Source organism: Erinaceus europaeus, chromosome 2 (genome assembly GCF_950295315.1).
Source record: "Erinaceus europaeus chromosome 2, mEriEur2.1, whole genome shotgun sequence".
Classification (NCBI taxonomy): Eukaryota; Metazoa; Chordata; class Mammalia; order Eulipotyphla; family Erinaceidae; genus Erinaceus; species Erinaceus europaeus.
In genome coordinates, this window is record NC_080163.1 from 88546165 (window position 1) to 88566070 (window position 19906).

Consider the following 19906-nt stretch of genomic DNA (forward strand, 5'->3'; position numbering starts at 1 on the left):
TTCACTACTTGTGAAGTTTCCCACCTGCAAATGGGGAGCAGGGGCTTGAACCCGGGACCTTGTGCACTGTAATGTGTGCGCTTAACCAGCGCCACCACCTGGCCTGGACATAGATATTTCTATAATGTGTTTAAAGAGTGATTTTTTTTTTTTTTTGGAAGTTTTTATTTGGAATTCTTTCATCTAGGTTTCCATTCTATTACGTAGCATTTTCTTACTATGTTTAATTCTGAAGTTTAATAATAAGAATTATATATTATTTACTATTCCAATGAGAATTATAAGCATTTGTATTTTTAAGCCCAGTAATGCTGTTTCCTTGACTTAGCAGCGAAAGAAGCCCAAGCCCACTATTAATGATAAATCTGAAACCGATAAAGAAAGTGATGTAAGAAGAAAAGTTAACACAGATAAAATAACTACACAAGATGAAGCTACTCCAGCAACGGCATCTTCAGAACTTCCAGAGGATCCAGCTAAATCAGTCACCCCTCAGAAGAGAGTACCCCATAGTGCTGAGCCCTCTACTGGAAAGGAGACCCTGACAAGAGAGAGTCAACCGGTAAGAGAATAGCCGCTATTCTCTTGGAGTGAAAAAAAATTGTTGCTAGAAAAATGTTCAGGAGGAAACTATACTATATAAAATACCATTAACCCTCAACAAAATAAAATAAATGCTGGGGAGGAAACTAGAGCACTTTATTTCTTTCATTTATTTCGAAAGATAAATTTTATATTTTTCCAACTGTAAAGTATGTTCATTTTACATTATTGGATTTCTTTCTTTTTTCTTTTTCTTTTTTTTTTTTATTCATTTATTTCTTAGCAATGCTGCTGGGGATTGATCCTGGGACTTCTGGTACCTAAGGCATGAGAGTCTGTTGCACTGTTATGCTACTTCCCTGGTTCCAGTGTTAGATGATCTTTTCCTTCTCCTCCTCTTCCTCCTTTAATGCGTTTATTTTCATGAGACAGGGAGAGAGAGAGAGATCAGAGAGAGCACTGCTTAGCTATGGCATATGATGGTGCCAGAAATTGAACCTGGGACCTCTGGGGCCTCAGGTCTATAAGTCTGCTACTTCTGTGCCGTCTCCCCAGCCCAAACATATTTATTTTAGAAAAGTTAGAATATATGGCAAGGAAGACAGTATCACAAAAATAACCACCAGTTTTGGTTTAGATTCCTCAACATTCCTTTCTGGGAGCTAATCTCATGCTAAGAAGTGAGATCATCTCTTTGTCACCAAGTATTCTATATGACCATTTTCATGAATACATAGCACGTCATTCATAAATATGTGAGAAATCAGTTACTCTTAAAATCAGTTGTAACTTAAGTTTTAAATGCTTTGCTAAATTTCTTTGTAATTAAATCTGGGTGCATATCCTTGGAGATAATTTCCTTAGGGATAATGCTGTAATAAGATTTCTGGAAAAAAAAAAAAAAGATTTCTGAGTCTTATTTACTCGAAGATTCTTGGCATAGAATGACTTTTGGTAAGTCCCTTAATGTGTTTTTTTATTCAGTTGGTTTCACGTTTTGAATTAAATACTTCATTTACATATTCAGGTTTTTTTTTGAGTATAATGAAGTATTCTTATTCCTCCATCTTCTGCCAGACCCACTCTCTGAGCACAATTGATCACATTCTAACTAGATTCTTGTCTTTCTAACTAGATTCAGTGTCTTAAATCTAAAAATATCAATATGTTTCTTAATTTTGAATTTCCTTTTTATCTAGTAGAAGCATATGATGTCCTGCCAGTCATGTTTAAGGAATGTGCTCTTTATACTGTTTGTTGCATATCCTTTTTTTGTTTTACTGAGGAAATGTTTTATAAGACTATTTATCACATTGCTAAACTGTGTTAGCCTACCTCACCAACACCTAACTACCACCTCTGTTCACTGAGGGGCAGTGAGCTCTCCACTGTCCTCCTCCTCCTCCTCTCTCTCCTTCCCAGTCACCTCAGGTGTGCCACTCCATCGTTCATTGGACTGACCTGGTGGTGAGCATAACCTTGTGAACTTGACTGTGTAGTTACTTGGGGTGCTGCCTGTGAACATCAGCTGAGTCGGGTCGAGGTGATTCACAGTGTCGTTTAGATATTATCATTTACGGTGGAAGCCCGTCTACTCAACCGTATCCACCAGGTGTTTTTTTTTTTAGCACCTCAGTTTTGTGACATTTCTTTTAGAAAATCTTTTCTCTGGTAGCTTTATTCACTCTTGTGTTGTTAGTATTTATTCAAATATACATTTGCTACCCTGTCCCCTGTATTCTTTGGGACTCTTACACACATTTTCGATTATTTGGTATTATCACATAGGTTCTTAAAACTCTATGATCATGTTTTTTTTCTAACTTTTTCTCTCTGACCTTCAGATTGGATACATTTTCTGTTTGCTGCCTGCTGCACTGGAGGAAGCTATAGGGCTATGGTATCTTTCCTTGCTTCCTCTCTCCGTCTCCTGTTCTGAGAAAGCTGGCCTGGAGTGATGAAGCCCTGATAATGACCAGAAAAGGGAAAAAGAACTCAAGGCACCTAGGAGAATAAGAGTGGAAATTATTGAGGAGATAACAGAATCCAGAATCTCACACTTTTTCAACCCCACAGGAATAACGTTTTGCCCCTTACGGAGTAATACTGCCCTGACAGTGTATGTTGTAGCTGAGTAGTTTTTTTTTTTTCTTTTTTTATATTTATTTATTTTCCCTTTTGTTGCCCTTGTTGTTTAACATTGTTGTGGTTATTGATGTTGTTCGTTGTTGGATAGGACAGAGAGAAATGGAGAAAGGAGGGGAAGACAGGGGGAGAGAAAGATAGACACCTGCAGACCTGCTTCACCGCCTGTGAAGCGACTCCCCTGCAGGTGGGGAGCTGGGGGCTCGAACTGGGATCCTTATGCTGGTCCTTGTGCTTTGTGCCAAATGCGCTTAACCTGCTGTGCCACCGCCTGACTCCCCTGAGTAGTTGTTAATGAGCTCTCCCTACATCAGTGTCCCCCAGCATTGCTTGTCCTTTATTACCTGTGATCTTTTTTTTTCTGTTTTTTATTGCCCCCAGGGCTATCACTGGGGCATGGTGCCTACACAGTGAATCCATTGCTTCTGCTCCTTGTGGCCATTTTTTTTTTTTTTTAAGTATCTGATATGACAGAGAGAAGTTGAAAAGTGAAGGAGAGATAGGGAGAGAGAATAAGATACCTAACAGCCCTGCTTAACTTTGCTTCTGCAGGTGGAAGCCAGGGATTGAACTCAGATCCTTATGCATGGTAACATCCACTCAATGCAGTGTGCCACCATACAGCCCCTGTAATGTTTTTGTTTTAAAGATTTGTGAATTAATGGGGGGTGGAGAGGCAACCAGAACATCAGTTGGCTTATACGATGCCAAGGATTGAACTCAGGCATTCATAGTTAAGGTTCTAACTCTATGCACTTCACAGACTGTGGGGTTTTTTTGTTTGTTTTCCCAACTAGGCTTCACCCCTCCTGGCCGACCAGGTAGGGAGAGAGGGTGAGATAGAGAGAGAGAGAGAGAGAGAGAGAGATAGACATGCTACAATCCTGAAACGTTCTTCAGTGTGGTAGGGGCCAGGCTCTAACCTGGGTATGTGCATGGCAAAGCAGGCAGCGTATCAAAATGAGCTATTTTGCTGGCCCTTCCTTTATGTTCTTTCTTTATTATTATTTCTTTATTGGGGGATTAATGCTTTACAGTCAACAGTACAATACAATAGTTTTTACATGCATAACATTTCCCAGTTTTCCACATAACAATTCACCCCCCACTAGGTCCTCCTCTGCCATCATGTTCCAGGACCTGAACTCTTCCCCCCCACCCTTCCACCCAGAGTCTTTTACTTTGATGAAATACACTAACTCCAGTCCAAGTTCTGCTTAGTGTTTTCCCTTCTGATCTTGTTTTTCAACTTCTGTCAGTGAGTGAGATCGTGCCATATTCATCCTTCTCTTTCTGACTTATCTCACATAACATGATCCCTTCAAGCTTCATTCAAGATGGGTTGATGAAGAGGAATTCACCATTTTTAATAGCTGAGCAGTATGTTCTTAATGCCATGGTAGCTGCTTTCTTGTAAAATGTACGTAGTCTGTCTTTATCCTTTTGTAGCACTCAGTCAGGGATACCAGGGGAAACTCTCATCCCCTTGGAATTCTGATGCTATTCTCTGAGCAACATCTCTCAAGTATTTCAGCTCTCTTTCCTAGTTTCTACATCTTCAGCTGAGCAGGGTTAGCATTCTCTGCTTGGGCTTTAGCTGCTTGTGTTGCTGTCTGGAAGTTGTCTCCTGGCAAGAGGGAAGAGGGTTCATAAGGTTCCCTATCTAAGCTCACCTTATCCAAATTTTCTTATTTTATTGTTGCAGTTGTTGTTATTGATGTTGTTAGATAGGACAGAAAGTGGAGAGAGGAGGGGAAGAGAAAGATAAACACCTGCAGACCTGCTTCACCGACTGTGAAGTGACTCCCCAGCAAGTGGGGAGCCCGGGCTGGAACCAGGATCCTTACACTGGTCCTTGCGCTTTGCGCCACGTGCTCGTAACCCACTGCACTCCTGCTCTACTCTCCTCTTACCCAAAATTTCCACATATCAGTTAGCTAACATACTATGAATTATGGAAGTATTATAACTAAAATATTCATTGAGGGATGCAGAGATAGCTCATGTGGTAGAGTATACCTTACCATGGCTAAGGCCATGGGTTTGGACCCTCACACCACATAGGAACACCATGGACAGTGCTGAGGTAGTGCCAAGAATGATGGAACAGTACTGTGGTATCTCATCTCTGCCTTTTTCTCTTCTTTGTGACTAAATTAATTTTAAAATCAATTTTTTTTAAAGATAGAGCCAGCAGCAGAGAGAAAGAAACAAAGAAGCAGGTGCAGTGGGAACAAAGTTCAAACCTGGGTTGCACAGAAAGCAAAGCAGCACACTATCCAAGTGAGCTATTCAGTGACCCTTGAGTTTATATTTTACAACATTTTCCTTAATCTTTTCTTTTCTCCCCCCCCCCCACTGTAGAACATTCAGAAAAAAGAAAAGTTATTTCATGGCAAAAAGAAGAAATCAAAAAATAAGAACTCAGGTACAGAATGGCATTCTACTTTGTCACTTATCCAGCAGTTCCACTGAAAAAGCATCACTTTATTTGCTAACATAGTAAATTATATAATGATGGACACTTAAAAATACAAGACCTCACAGTGATTATTTTTTTTAACATCATCAGCATTTTCAACATACAACAAAAGTGGAAGTGTGTGTGTGTGTGTGTGTGTGTGTGTGTGTGTGTGTGTGTTTTTAAGATTTCACAAATCTAATCAATATAATAAATTTGCTGATGTCCTAGGTACTTCTGACTATGTTCATATATGGTGTCTGAAAAAAAAGAAAACAAGTGACATCACAGAGTTAGATGTTGTCTTATCTACATTTGAGAAAATCTGCCTAGAGTACAAGTAAGTCTTTCAGTGTTGTGTGGTGTGTGTTCCTAATACATCTTCCTACAAGGATCTTTGAGCACATCTGTAGCTTCGGCATATACTACATAGTGTTTTCATCATTATTCCATTTTAGATTTTTCAGGATTGGCACTATTTTTTTTTCTGTTGTCCTATAAAATACTTAGTGGTATGTGCTTATCCAAGTATGTGACTAATTTATATTTTTGTATTAATTCACCAATTTGTGATCAATGATCATGGGCTGGTGGGTTGATGGGCTAGATGGAGGAAGAAAAAAAAAGATCCATCTATACCATGTATACAGGAAACACAGTCAGAATAAAGACAGGCAAGTGTTCCAAGTCAAGAATACAAAAAGCAGGAACTGGTTTATTATCCTCTACCCCACCCCCACCCCCCGCCACCAGTACTGCTCAGCTCTGGCATTTGGTGGTACAGGGGATTGAACCTGGGACCTCAGAGCCTCAGGCATCAGTGTCTTTGCATAATCATTATGTTATCTATCCCCACCCTAGGAACTGATATTCTTATGCCAGGCAAAATAAACTTTCAGTAAAAAAATATATGCATATATATGTGTGTGTATGTGTGTATATATTAAGTGGCAGAGATGAATGATCTTGACATAAAGTGTATTCAACCACAGGACAGCTTTCACACTTACAAAATTAAGTCAACTATTTGGAAGTCTTCTACATTTCAATATGTACCTGGCACTCATTCCTTAAAAGAGTTTGTTAGTAGACTTAGAAATGTGCCATGAAATGAAGACATTATAAACTCATAGGATATTGTTTTTTCAGATCTGTCAATGAGAAAGAAAGGAAGAGAGAATCAGAGCATCACTCTGGTACTTGGAATGCTAGGGGTTGAACTGGGGACTTCATGTTTGAGGGTACAACACTCTACCCATTGTGCCACTTGCCAGGCTGCTCCTAGAACATTGTATACGAGAACTATTTATTTGTAGAAAGTGACCATATCTTTTTTATTTATTTATTTATTTTTTAATTTTTATTATCTTTTTAAAATTTATTTATTGAATAGAGACAGCCAGAAATTGAGAGGAAGGGGGAGAAAGAGAGGGAGAGAGATAGACACCTGCAGCACTGCTTTAGCACTTGTGAAGCTTTCCCCTTGCAGGTGGGGACTGGGGGTTTGAACCTGGGCCCTTGTGCATTGTAACATGTGCACTCAACCAGGTGCACCACCACCCGGCCCTGAAAGTAACCATATCTTATGGTATTAGTATTTGAAAAAAACATGTCTGGCTTTCTCATACCAACTATTGTGATTGGCGGATGAACTGATTAATTTTACCATCGTTATAAGCCACATGTACAGAAACCTGGCTATTTTTTCTTATTTTTTTATGTATTTTAATGTTTTTGTTTACATTATAATTGAAATGTTATTATTTTTTTCTTTTTTATTTGAGAAAGGATTAATTAACAAAACCATAGGGTAGGAGGGGTACAATTCCACACAATTCCCACCACCCAGTCTCCATTTCCCACCCCCTCCCCTGATAGCTTTCCCATTCTCTAGCCCTCTGGGAGCCTGGACCCAGGGTCCTTGTGGCTTGCAGAAGGTAGAAGGTCTGGCTTCTGTAATTGCTCCCCTGCTGAACATGGGTGTTGACTGGTCGGTCCATACTCCCAGTCTGCCTCTCTCTTTCCCTAGTAGGGTGTGTCTCTGGGGAAGCGGAGCTCCAGGACACATTGGTGGGGTGTTCAGTCCAGGGAAGCCTGGCCGGCATCCTGATGACATCTGGAACCTGGTGACTGAAAAGAGAGTTAACATACGAAGCCAAACAAATTGTTGAGCAATCATGGACCCAAATCTTGGAATAGTGGAGAGGAAGTGTTAGGGGGGTACTCACTGCAAACTCTAGTGCACTTCTGCTTTCAGGCATATATTTTGCAGTAGTTTATGGATACGTGTGAACATATGCTCTCTCTCACAGAAACTGGTGTATATCTAGGTTTTGGGACTTTGTTAGAAAGTGAACCACCTGAGATGGAATTAGAGTATACTATGAAAGGAAAGGTCTCACCCGAGTAATGAAGCTGAAGGGTTGTCATTCCACACGTGAAGTCTCTGGACACAGTCTGAAGTGAAGCATGTTGAGGTGGCAATCGTGTTGGTTAGGTTGTGATCGGCGGATGCAATATTATTTGATATGGATTGGGAGAGGCATACGGGAAAGTGGGCCCTATACAATGGTTCTAGAACTGGGGGAAGTAGAGGCTCTGTAGTGGAGATGTGAGGTTCCTGCTGTCTTAGGGTTCCAAAAGACAATTGATAGTTAATGTTATCATCACATTATTTGGTAATTGTGTTAACTTTGAAAAGTCCTTTTGTTAGGGTTTGCTGTACAGTACCCAGTATCTTGTATATAGCTGTGCTATTGGTTGCTTCTGATCTACTTGGTCTAGGCTTTTGAGAGAGTCTGCATATCAATTACACAGCCTATATAATAAAAAGATTCAGTTTGTGTTTTGAAAAACTTTGAGACAATTTTCCCCCTCGTATTAATTAACTAGTGATTTATATGACTACATTTTACTAGGAGTGTACATAAACACCATTCCCACCACCAAAAGACTGTGACCCATCCCTCCCACCCACTCCCACCCCCCACTGGCCCAGGAAGCTGCATGTCTACCCCTCACCACAGGGATATAATGGAAATGTTATTTTTTAAAAAACAGGGCTGCCACATTGAAAATGTATTTAATTATAAAAATGCACAGTGTAAAATTTACAGGCTTAAAACATTTTTAACTATATAGTCAGTAATGATGTTAATTCACATCGTTGTACAACAGGCTTCTGGAACTTTTCCATCTTGCCAAACAAAATACACTCATCAAATAAACATAAGCCTCAGTACTGGGAGGGCTGTGAGTATGACAAAGCAAGAGCCCCCACCCCAGGGGTGCTGTCATGCCAGACCATGGGAATATTTAACAAAATGTGTTAGATTTATTAGTTTATATATATATATAGTTTTGTTTTTAATCATTTAAAAACTTTTTTTAAGTCACAGGCAGTTGTAAGACATAGTAGATTCCATTTGCTGTTTATCTCCTAGTGGTAGCTTCTCACAAAACTAGTAATGGCATGATAACCAGGACATATGACACAGCACACTGTTTGTTGTTGTTGTTGTTGTTGTTCTAATTTCTTTAATGGGGAATTAATGTTTTACATTCAACAGTAAATACAATAGTTTGTACATGCATCACATTCCCCAGGTTTCCATATAACAATACAACCCCCACTAGGTCCTCTGGTGCATTGTTCTTACTCAACTTTCCTGTTTTATTCCTATCTGGTGTTAGGAGCAGTTCTATAATGTGTTAAGTTCCATTTTTCCACCACCTGTTAAAGAGCAGATCCACTGCCATCAGGATCCTTGTCCTCATTCTGTCTGTCCATATATTGCTTTCACTCTTCCTCACTGCCAGGATAGTCTGAGGGTGCTTCTTCCCAAAGCAAGTGCTCTCTGGGTTGGAGAGAACTTGACTGGAGCCAACCTAGGCTGCTGGCTTGGGTGAGGGATCAGGAACTCATGCTGGGCTAGCTAGCGTCGCAGGAGACTCTGGGACTCTCAGAGCCGGAAGGCAATCCCAAGTGTATTCAACCAGAAGAGCAGCTGTATATATACTCGCCAAGTAGGGTGGAAACAGGATGTAACGTAGAGAGGACGGAGCAAAAAGAGATTGGTGGAAATCAGGGTGTGACAAGGAGAGGGGCGGAGCAAAAAGACAGAACCTAGTGGGATGAAACCAGTGCCCTGTAGGCAGGGCGGTTCTTAGGTAACAGGTTATGTAAATAGACCGTAGGGTTAAGTAGGGGGAAGCTGGCATACTGCCCCACACCTCCCTGCTCTTTCTTATCCTTTCCCTATATCCAGGCAACCATGAGCCTCTTCTCTGTTTCTGTAATGATGTCATTTCCAGAATATTCCTGTCTTTCTACAGTATTGCTCACCCTCTGTTGGTGTATCAAGACACTGAGATCTTCTTTTCCATGGCTCCTAGGCATCCAAAATATGCTGTGTGCCCATGACGACTTGAGATCAGGAGACAAAAGCCTACTCCTCTGACAGCTCCCCAGAAAGCCTTTGACATACATTCTATTCTTTGCTTCCTGTGGGTGATGTTATAAGCAGAGCTTTTTCTCTCACTTGCATAGAGCTGTGCTGACTTGAGAAGAACTATCAAAGTTAATTTTTTTTTTCCTTCCTTTAACATGGTTCCAAGGAACTAAGGGTCTCTCACACATGCACAAAATTGCTGAATTGCCACTGCCCACTTTTCATTCTATAATTTTGAGACAGAAGACACAAAGCACTGCTCCGTCACCTGTGAGGTTCCACTCACTTTCGTCTTAGTGTTCTCATGTGGTATGAGGGATCAATCCTAGGGTTTCATGCACAGAAGATGTATTCTATAACTCACAGGCCCCTGAAATGGCTCTTCTTACCTGTCTCAATGCTGCTGTTGTTGATTGTGAACTTATTTAAGATACTATAACAGAAATTTGTTTCTGGAATTCCCATTAATACTCTTTATGCTGTATATATGAAAATTTTTATTTTCTTGTGAAGGGAATAAGATTTAGCAGTGTGGAAGTTCTGGTGTTGGGAACTGTGTGGAGGTGTACCCCTCTTATCCTATGTTTTTTGTGTTTCATGTATATATATATATATATATATATATATATATATATATATATGAAATACAAAATCTTTTTTATATATATGAAAGATTTAGCAGTGCTTCCTGTTTCACCATCTTGCTGTTGTAGGAAATAGGTTTGCACACTTATGTTTTGGTGCAAACTTCAGAAAGTTCTGTATTCAAAATTGCAGCTGTTCTCTTCTGAGGAATTAGTACAGGAACTTTTAGCCCCTTTCTCTTGGGTGGTTGAGATGAGTATAGAATCTGCCGTCAGCCATGAGTGAGCCAGACTGGGAGACTCTGGACCCTCTTCTCCCTAAAGATAGTGACCTAAGCCAGATTTTCAGTGTGGGTTGGCTTTTATAGTTTTTAAAGAGTTAAAGCTGATTTATAAGTATTGGTTAGCCTGGATGTATTTTACAGATTATTCCAGTTATTAACAGGGAACAAGGAAGGAGCTAATGTTTGCTGGTCATCGAATCAGGCATCAGCAAAAACTTGAGATTGACTGTAAGGATTTCTTTTTTTTTTTTCAATTTTATTTTTTGTTATTTTTTATATTTTCCCTTTTGTTGCCCATTGTTTTTCATTGTTGTTGTTGATGTCGTTGTTGTTAGATAGGACAGAGAGAAATGGAGAGAGGAGAGGAAGACAGGGGGAGAGAAAGATAGACACCTACAGACCTGCTTCACCACCTGTGAATCGACTCCCCTGCAGGTAGGGAGCCCAGGGGGCTTGAACCGGGATCCTTCCGCTGGTCCTTGCGCTACTGCTCGACTCCCTACTGCAAGCATGTTCTACATGCTTGGTGACACCTCTGGACATGGCCCTTGTCAGGGAGTTATGATGGTCACATACCCTATGGTTTAGGAGAAAATGCTGCTAATTTTAAGTCTGAGAAGGGGTTGCAGTTTAAAGTATACAAATGCCAAATTCTGACTCAGTGCTAAGAAAGTGAAATCTTTTTTTTTTTTAAATTTTATTAATTTCATTTTAGAGAGAGATGCAGAGAGAGGGGGACAGAGAGAGAAACACCAGAGCACTGCTCAGCTCAGGCTTATGGTGGTGCGGGGGGATTGAACCTTGGATTTAGGAGCCTCAGGCATGAGAGTTTGTTTGCATAACCATTATGCTGTCCTCCCCCCCCCCCCCCCCGCCCACAAGTGAAATCTTTTAAAAAAGATGATACCAAGTTTCTTTACTCCTTTACAGACAAGAAGTAAAATCTGAAGTTTGTAAGGAAGCCATTAGTAAATTTCATTCTAATATTAAAGAAGAACTCATCAAAATGGTAAGTTCATTGACACACTGTTTGTCTAATTTTTTATCTCAGGACATTGTTGCAAAGCTTGTGTTTGCTGGCAATTTGCTAATAACTTAATAGCTAATAGCTGCATTTCACATGCTGTTTTTAAGATGAATTTGATATGATATCCTAACAAATGTCTAATTTTAAAAAGAAAATGTTATTTTTCTTTTGTGTAGCTTAAAGAAGTTCAGATGGTGAAAACTCTGCAAAGAAAGAATACTAAGGTAAATCATTTGTTTGAGTAGCAGCATGTCGTCATATAGAACACTAACATATAGCGAACTAAGTAAATCTTGGTTATGGTCTTAATTTTTTAATTCGTCTTAGTAAGATTTTCTCTGTGACACTGGGATGCTAGTAATGTTTCCCAAAGCTACCCAGTCGTTTTTAAGGTCTAAGACAAAAAAAAAAAAATTTGAACCTTATGTTAGTCCCAAATTTAGTTAACAAGTCTAAAATGGTCCCATATGATAAAATGATACATTATTGTCACTTTTGTGAATGTCTAAAAAGTAAAACCTTTTAGAAAAAAAAAAAAAAGAACTGTTGAGTGGCAGTAACTCAGCTGGTAGAATGCATGCTTTATCATGCCCAAGGGTTTTAGGTTCAAGTCCAAGCATCATCTGTGACAGAGGGAGCTCCATGGAAGGTAGGAACCATCATGCTGCGATGCTTCTTTATCTCTCCCTACCCCCAAACCAAAAAGAATGAATGTCGGGAGTATTGGAATCGTGCACACACAAGGCCTGGCACCTCCAATCAAGGAAAGCTTAGAGAGGGTCCTGGGTAAAAAAAAACAACCCCTGAAGAGCAAGTAGATGGCTCACCTGGCAGACCACACACTCTACCAAATACAAAGAAGGACCACAGCACCATGCAGGAACACTGGGTCTGGCACCAGAAGCTACGACACCAGTGGAGTGGTGCTGCTTCTCTTATGCAGTTCCGGGGGGGGGTGGGGGGGGGGGAGTCCTATGCAGTAACCTCAGGATGTTCTAAAGAGTTAGGATATCATGGCGCAAAGCACAAGGACTAGCGTAAGGATCCCGGTTCGAGTCCCTGGCTCCCCACCTGCAGGGGAATCACGTTACAGGTGGTGAAGCAGGTCTGCAGGTGCCTCTCCTTCTCTCCCCCGTCTTCCCCTCCTCCATTTCTCTTTCCTATCTAACAACGACGACATCAATAACTAAAACAACAAGGGCAACAAAAAGGGAATAAATAAAATAAATTTTTTTTAAAAAGGGCGGAGGGTAGATAGTATAATGGTTATGTGATCAGATTCTCATGCCTGAGACTCCCAATATCCCAGGTTCAGTCCCTTGCACCACCATAAGCCAGAACTGAACAGTGTTCTGGTAAAAAGAAAAGAGTTAGGATACTTCATTTCTCATCCCGGTTCCTCTACTTCACTGCTGTACTAGCTAGCTAGCCAGGCAAGGAAAAGCAAGCTGGTAAACTAGTAGTACCAACATTCCTTATTAGGTTATAGCTGGACCACATGGCTTGTGAGGTTGTAACTCTAAACTTGGATCAATCCAGGAGTTGAAGACTAGCTCCCCCTTTATATTTATGACAGGAATTAGCTGGAATTGCATTTATCTTCTTGGTGTGTACAAGTCTTTGAGGTTTTGTTTTAACCTTTTGTCATTGTTATGTGAGAGAAGACCAGAGAAAAAGCCAGAAGACTGCTCAGTTCTTATATAAGGTGGTGCTGGATATTAAAACTGCAGCCTCTGAACCCCCAGGCATGCAAACTGGCATTCTAACAGGCTGAGCTATCTCCCTGCCCCTGTTTTAATCTCTCATTGGTCATTTCTGCATTGTTTATAAGCATTGGAGACTGTCTGAATGTCTGACAATCGAGTATCAGGCAGTCACTAAAATTGATTGCTGAGAAAATAAAATTTATGATGCTGAGAGGATCTTTATTAAAATACAAATTGGATGGTGATCTTCCCAACTTAAACATTCATCTAGCATATCAAGATAAACACTAGACTATTTTACATGTCATAGGGCAGTCAAGATCTAGCATCCGCTTCCTCTTTAAAAATATGCTGGGAGTCAGGCGGTAGTGCAGCGTGTTAAGCGCACGTGGCACAAAGTGCAAGGACCAGAGTAAGGATCCCATTTCTAGCCTCCGGCTCCCCACCTGCAGGGGGTTCGCTTCACAGGCAGTGAAGCAGGTCTACAGGTGTCTATCTTTCTCTCCCCCTGCCTTCCCCTCCTCTCTCCATTACTCTCTCCTATCCGACGATGACACCAATAATAACTACAACAATAAGGGCAACAAAAGGGAAAATGAATAAATAAATATAAAAAAAATTTTTAAAGCTATGCTAAAGTAGATCCTCTCGGTATTTTTCTCTAGATTTATTTTGTGTCGTTCGCACGTCACGAGATGTACTTATTGTAGGTAATGTCTGTCTTCTCTTTTAAAGTTTTCTGGTGATTAAGAACTGGGTCTCTGTTTGCCACTGTATTGTCAATATTGGCAAAACTTACTAGTGTTCAATGATTTGCAAATTCATGTGACATATAAATTATTGTATTTAGGTGATTTCAGATATCAATAAGAAAAGGCAACGTCTGATTGAAGTCCAAGATGAAGTGCTTTGGTAAGAAATTATTCAAATCCTCTCTTAAAACTTAACCTGGAAGAACTGAACTACAGAATGTCATGCGTGGCTAGTAAAATTTGCTGTTGGATTAAAACTGCAGGGTATCTTTGGTAATTTGGAAACTCAGTGAGGAATTAATTTGTTCAATTAGTGAAACTTTTAGCAAAGGAGAACTCAGCACTGACTTACCTACCCTCAAATAGTTTCCTCAGCTTTGACCTAAGAGGTCAAAACTAACTAGAGATGTTGTGCATAGACTTAGAAAGTGGACTACCTACCTGAGTTTGAATCCAGATACTGCTACTTAGTGGTTGTGTAATCTTCAGGCCATTTCCCAGTGCCTCAGCTCCTTTATTTGTAAATGACCAAATAGTATTTATGCCTCAGGTATTTTGGGAAGTAAGTAAATATTGAGAAAGTGCTTCACAGTGAGTAATGTATGAAAGTATCAACAGGTTATAATGTTGTTGTTGAGACTTAGATTTAAGTGGCACTTATGTGAGTCCATTACCCAGTGTTAGGCCAGAACAACTTGCCCAGGTTTGTAGGCCTGGACTGTCCCCATGGTCTGAGTTAGGAAAATTGGAAAATCAGCTGGTCAACTAGCTGGGCTTTGTTTGTTTTTGTGCTCTTCTAGGATTTCAGTGTGAGCTAGAAGATTGAGTAAAACAGTACAAGAATAAACAGTATCAGATATGTGCTCTGCTCTTTAGGAAGTTTAAAACAAAATGCCACAGGAAATGAGAAGAAATGGTTATTTGTTCACCAAGATCAGGAGTAAGGAACTTTTTTTCCTGCCAAGGGCCATTTGGATATTTACAACATCATTCATGGGCATGATGAAACATCAACGTAAAAGTTAGCATTTAATGTTGTTGTGAAACAGCCTCTGGTGACCTTGGCATGACCAGACCATACAGCCTGCCAGCCAGCCAGCCAGCCAGACATTCCCCACCCAGTCTAGATGCTGGACTAGACATTTTATTGGCCCAGAAACAAAAGCTAAAAATAGTGAAATGTAACATTCAAAGACTTTTTTCCTGGAGAGCTAGAGGTTGATGCACCCAGCCGAATGCGCACATTCCCACGGACAAGGACCCGAATTTGAGCTCCCGTTCCCCACACTTAGGGGGGCATCACAAGCAGTGCAGCAGGTCATCTGCAGGTGTCTCTTCCCCCCACCCCAATTCCTGTCAAGTAAAATAGAAAAGGAAAAAAGGCTGCTGGAAACAGGGATTTGTAGTGCTAGCAATAAGCCACAGCAATAACCCTAATGGCAGTATGATAAATAGAAATCAACTCCTATGTGTCATTCATTCTCTTGTTCTTTGAACAATGTTTTCTATTTTTCCTGGAGGCTTTCAACTTCCCTTGTGCGATTGGCCCCATGGAATTTTATCTTTTTTGAGTTCAACAGTAAATGCGATTTCCCTTTCCTCTGACTCCTTATTGTATACAAAAATGCCACAGGTTGTGTACATTGATTTTGTATCCTGCTACTTTACCGAATTTATTTTCAGTAGTTTTTTGGTGGAGTCTGTGTGGTTCTCTAGATATGTTATTACATCATCAGCAAGTAGTGATAGTTTGATTTCTTCCTTTTCAATATATCTACTTTTGAGAACTCAAAAACTTTTGAACTCATTCTTGTCTGACTGCAGTAAGAGTGGCCATCCTTGTCCAGTTTCTAATTTTAGGGGAAAAGCTTTCAGCTTTTCTCCATTGAGAATGTTAGCTGTGAGCTTGTCATGAAAGACTTTTATTGTTAGGAATTGTCCTTCTATTCCCAATTTCTAGAGGGTCTTTATCATAAATAGATGTTGGATCTTGTCAGATACTTTTCCAATATCAATTTATATAACCATGTGTTTTAATCTATTTGTTTATATGGAAACATTGACTCACATTTCTGTTTCCCAGAAATAAGTTGCACTTGGTCTTGGTGAAATGATTCTCTTGGTATATTGTTGGGCATCAAGTGCTGGACATAGCTGATGTTTCATATTCATACATATTCACAGTCCTGTGAGGTCTGTTGTTACAGCTGTTTAATAAGGCTCTGATTTACCAGAGAGATCACTCAGGTATGTTTTAAAGACTGGCCTCTTTTCTAGAAGAGAGGCACCACAGCACTGAAGCATCCCTTATTGCAGTGGAGGCCAGCACGAAGCTGGGTGGTGTGCAGGGCTAACTGCGCTGTGCGCTACTCGTGAGCTACTATCTTGCTGGCCCTCGGATACCATTTTAGAAGATGAGCAGTGTATGTTTTGTTAAGGCACAGTAAGAACAAATATAGTGGGCTGGGTGGTAGAAGGCCTACCAAGTACAAGTAAGGTGTGTATGAGATGCTGGGTTTTACTTCTGGACTGTTCATTAAAAAGAACACCAAACATAAAGCATTTTAACTTTACGTGCGAAAAATTTATGGTGCAGGTAGGTGACTTACCTACAGTTACACCCCTAGGAATAGGAAGCAGGGAAACCAGGATTTGAGATTAGCAGACTGATCCCAAACCTTAGCCATAGCCCTGCTAGCACAAGTTTCCTAGAATGTACCAGTTGTTCAATGTACAGAATTGTCAAAGGGATTCTTATAAAATTAAAACATCTTTGTCAAAACAAACAGCCTCACCCCTTTAAAAAAAAACATTTTTATTGGGGGGCAAATGGTTTGCAGATGCATGGGTACAGTTTCTCATCTCCCCATGAAAGGTTTCTGTAGAGCACACTCACCCACAACTTAGGGCCTTTTCTGTCACCATGCAAAGGACCCCAAGGTTCTCTTCACTCCCTCCTTCCCCAGAGTCTTTGCACAAAGTCATTCCCTTTACTCAACAGGAGAAACCAAGTCAATGAGAAATATTCGCCCAGGGTTTCTGGTGTTTTTCTGCTGGTTCTATTAGATCTTGGGAAACAGACATTTTGACAAGAGGGAGGGATAAAGGCTGTGAAGTGCTGAAACATTTGCCAAGTACATGTTTTCATTCAGTAGCTCCAGAACCCTAGAAATGACTGAGTTTTTCATGTGTCATTTGTGAGTTTCATTGCTGTATTTCAGGTTTGTTTTGTTTTTTTTTCCTATACAGCAGGTTCATCAGTGTCATTTGTTTCTCATCTAATATAGCCTATTACTTTGTTTATATTACTTACTTTTAGGGAAATTTTTTGTTTTAGGTTAGAACCACAACTGAAACAACTTCAAGTAAAATATGAGGAACTGAAGGAAAGAAAATCTGCCCTTAGGAACGCAGCATACTTTTTATCTAATTTAAGGCAACTTCATCAGGATTATTCAAATGTTCAAGAGAAAAAACCCAAAGTAAAGGAAATGGTAATTTTCTTTCTTCTTCTACTTTATTATTATTATTTATTATTTTTTTTTTTTACTGTGCATCAGCATGCTAGAGTACTGAAAGCTTTAAGGAAACCTTACAGTGTACCCAGAAAACATGGCTCTAAATCACCTGTATTGTTGCTTCAGCCCTCATCAAGTTTTCCTCCTTCGAGTGTGGCCTTGTGCACCACTGCCTGGCCCCTGTATTAGTTCTTTTAAAATAGGATTCCCCTGATAGTTTGAATCCACAGCATTGTACTGCATTGTTTCTGGGGGGGTGAGGGGGTGGGCGGACCATTATGTGATAATAGTCATAGTTTTAAGTTTCTTTTCATGTTGGTTTTTAATAGAGTTTTAAAGAAATTTTGAGTAGGGGCCCAGGTGGTGGCACACCTGGTTGAGCACACATTACAGTACATAAGGACCAGTGTTCAAGCCCCTGGTCCCCACCTGCAGGTGTCTCTCTCTATCCAATAGTAAATAGATTTTTTTTTTAAAATCTTGAATAAAACTAATGTTTTGTAGCTGTGTTTAAAATAGACATGCCGTCAAAACATGCCAAGGATGATTTTTCTGTTTTAAATAATTGAGATGAGTTTTTCAGACAACTAGTCTTAATGGGCTGTGTCTGCTCAAGGTTTACAGAGCAGCAGTTCCCTTGCAACCTTACTATAAAGAAAAGGACAGGAGCTGGGTGGTGGCGTACTGGGTTGAGTGCACATTATAGTGTGCAAAGACCAAGCCCCCGGTTCCCACCTGCATGAGCAAAGCTTTGCAAGGAGTGAAGCAGTGTTTCAGGTGTCGCTATCCTATTTAAATTTTAAAAATAAAGGACTACACCATTTAAAAAAATATATTTATTTCCCCTTTTGTTGTCCTTATTTTATTGTTGTTGTGGTTATTATTGTTGTTGGTGGTGGTGGTAGTGGTGTTGGATAGGACAGAGAGAAATCAAGAGAGATGGGGAAGACGGGGAGAGAAAGACACCTGCAGACTTGCTTCACCGTTTGTGAGCTGATCCCCCTGCAGGTGGGGAGCCAGTCCTTGCACTTCACGCCATGTGCCTTAACCCTCTGCGCTACTGCCGCCCCCACCCAGCAGTGCAGCAGCACCCATTTTCTTTTTTAATATTTATGTATTTATTCCCTTTTGTTGCCCTTGTTTTATTGTTGTATTGATGACGTTGTTGTTGGATAGGACAGAGAAATGGAGAGAGGAGGGGAATTCAGGGGGAGAGAGACACCTGCAGACCTGCTTCACCGCCTGTGAAGTGACTCCCCTGCAGGTGGGGAGCCGGGGGCTCGAACCGGGATCCTTAACGCCAGTCCTTGAGCTTTGTGCCATGTGCGCTTAACCCACTGCGCTAACACCCAGCTCCCCTGATAGGTTAGCTATCTATACAGTTTTGGTTTTTATAATTGTTTTTCTCCAACAGTATGATTCATCTAGTCTCCCAGCTCTGTTATTTCAAGCAAGAACCCTTTTGGGAGCTGAAAATCATCTTCAAAATATCAACCAGCAACTAGAGAAGCTCCTTGCCCAGGATTAAGGCCAGTCTGTTAAGATGTGCCTATATAAAAGTTATTTTCATGCTATTAATCTGCTGCTTTCTGAAACTGTATAAATTCCTTTTCAAAAAACTGACATGGAATATAATAGCTTTAGAAGCAGTAATTGCCTGTAAATATTAAAAGTTGTCCACTGCACACATGCAAGATTACAACTAAATGTAAATAAGTACACTGAAACTAATTTTCAATAAAACTTGTTTATTAAAGAGTTGATTTAATACTTGTTTATTAATAAATAACCACCTTGTTATATAACTGTCCAGTTATATAACAAAAGTTATATAACTTTTTTTTTTTTTTTTGCTTCCAGGGTTATCGCTGGGGGTCGGTGCCTGCACTTCACGCCTTAACCCACTGTGCTACCGCATGGCCCCCAATTTAGCTACTCTTGTAAAACTTCCATAATTAGTTCATCAGGTATTTCATCTACTGCACTACTATAACTGACCTCTGCAGCTTCAGCTAGTTCAGCATCTTCAGTAGCTTCATAAAAACAGGCATCATCAATGTCATTATCCCAGTCAAAATCAGAAGACAAGCCTTGTAGTAATGATGGTTCCTGAGGATTCTTGGTTTCACTTTTCATCGTTTCATCTGTTGTAAACTCACACTCCTTATTTCCAAATTGGAGGGTAAGCAATAGCAGGATAAGAAAATACACGGTATTCAGTCAGAATACACAATGTGATTGTTTTACCCTCTGCCCAGTCTTTGTTTAATTAAAGGTATCCATATAAAAACATCTAGTTATTCTAGCTGACACTATCTCCAGAACAATTATGGGACTAGGTCATTATCTGGCTGGCTTATTGGAACTCAGATACCTCTTCCTATATTAATTATAGTGGTTGTACTAAGGGGAAATAAGGTATTGGTGCTTAAAAC

At 40.1% G+C, this 19906-nt stretch overlaps 2 protein-coding genes across 9 annotated transcripts in view; one reads left to right on the forward strand and one right to left on the reverse strand.

Annotated features, from left to right (window-relative positions):
• CENPU (centromere protein U) overlaps positions 1 to 19229 on the forward strand; it is a 47097-nt gene extending 27868 nt beyond the window's left edge. For 2 of the 3 annotated variants that reach the window (XM_060184089.1, XM_060184100.1), the window contains exons 6-13: positions 329 to 562; positions 5053 to 5116; positions 5381 to 5489; positions 11399 to 11477; positions 11672 to 11719; positions 14052 to 14113; positions 17291 to 17447; positions 18886 to 19229. In XM_060184089.1, the coding sequence (XP_060040072.1) occupies positions 329 to 562; positions 5053 to 5116; positions 5381 to 5489; positions 11399 to 11477; positions 11672 to 11719; positions 14052 to 14113; positions 17291 to 17447; positions 18886 to 18999 (867 nt within the window). In that variant the 3' untranslated portion in view covers positions 19000 to 19229. The remainder of the gene's footprint in view (positions 1 to 328; positions 563 to 5052; positions 5117 to 5380; positions 5490 to 11398; positions 11478 to 11671; positions 11720 to 14051; positions 14114 to 17290; positions 17448 to 18885) is intronic. The other variant, XM_060184094.1, reaches the window with a different exon arrangement.
• A 21-nt stretch (positions 19230 to 19250) lies between these two features.
• PRIMPOL (primase and DNA directed polymerase) overlaps positions 19251 to 19906 on the reverse strand; it is a 45409-nt gene continuing 44753 nt past the window's right edge. For all 6 annotated transcript variants that reach the window (XM_060184057.1, XM_060184074.1, XM_060184068.1 and 3 more), the window contains one exon: positions 19251 to 19634. In XM_060184057.1, the coding sequence (XP_060040040.1) occupies positions 19404 to 19634 (231 nt within the window). In that variant the 3' untranslated portion in view covers positions 19251 to 19403. The remainder of the gene's footprint in view (positions 19635 to 19906) is intronic.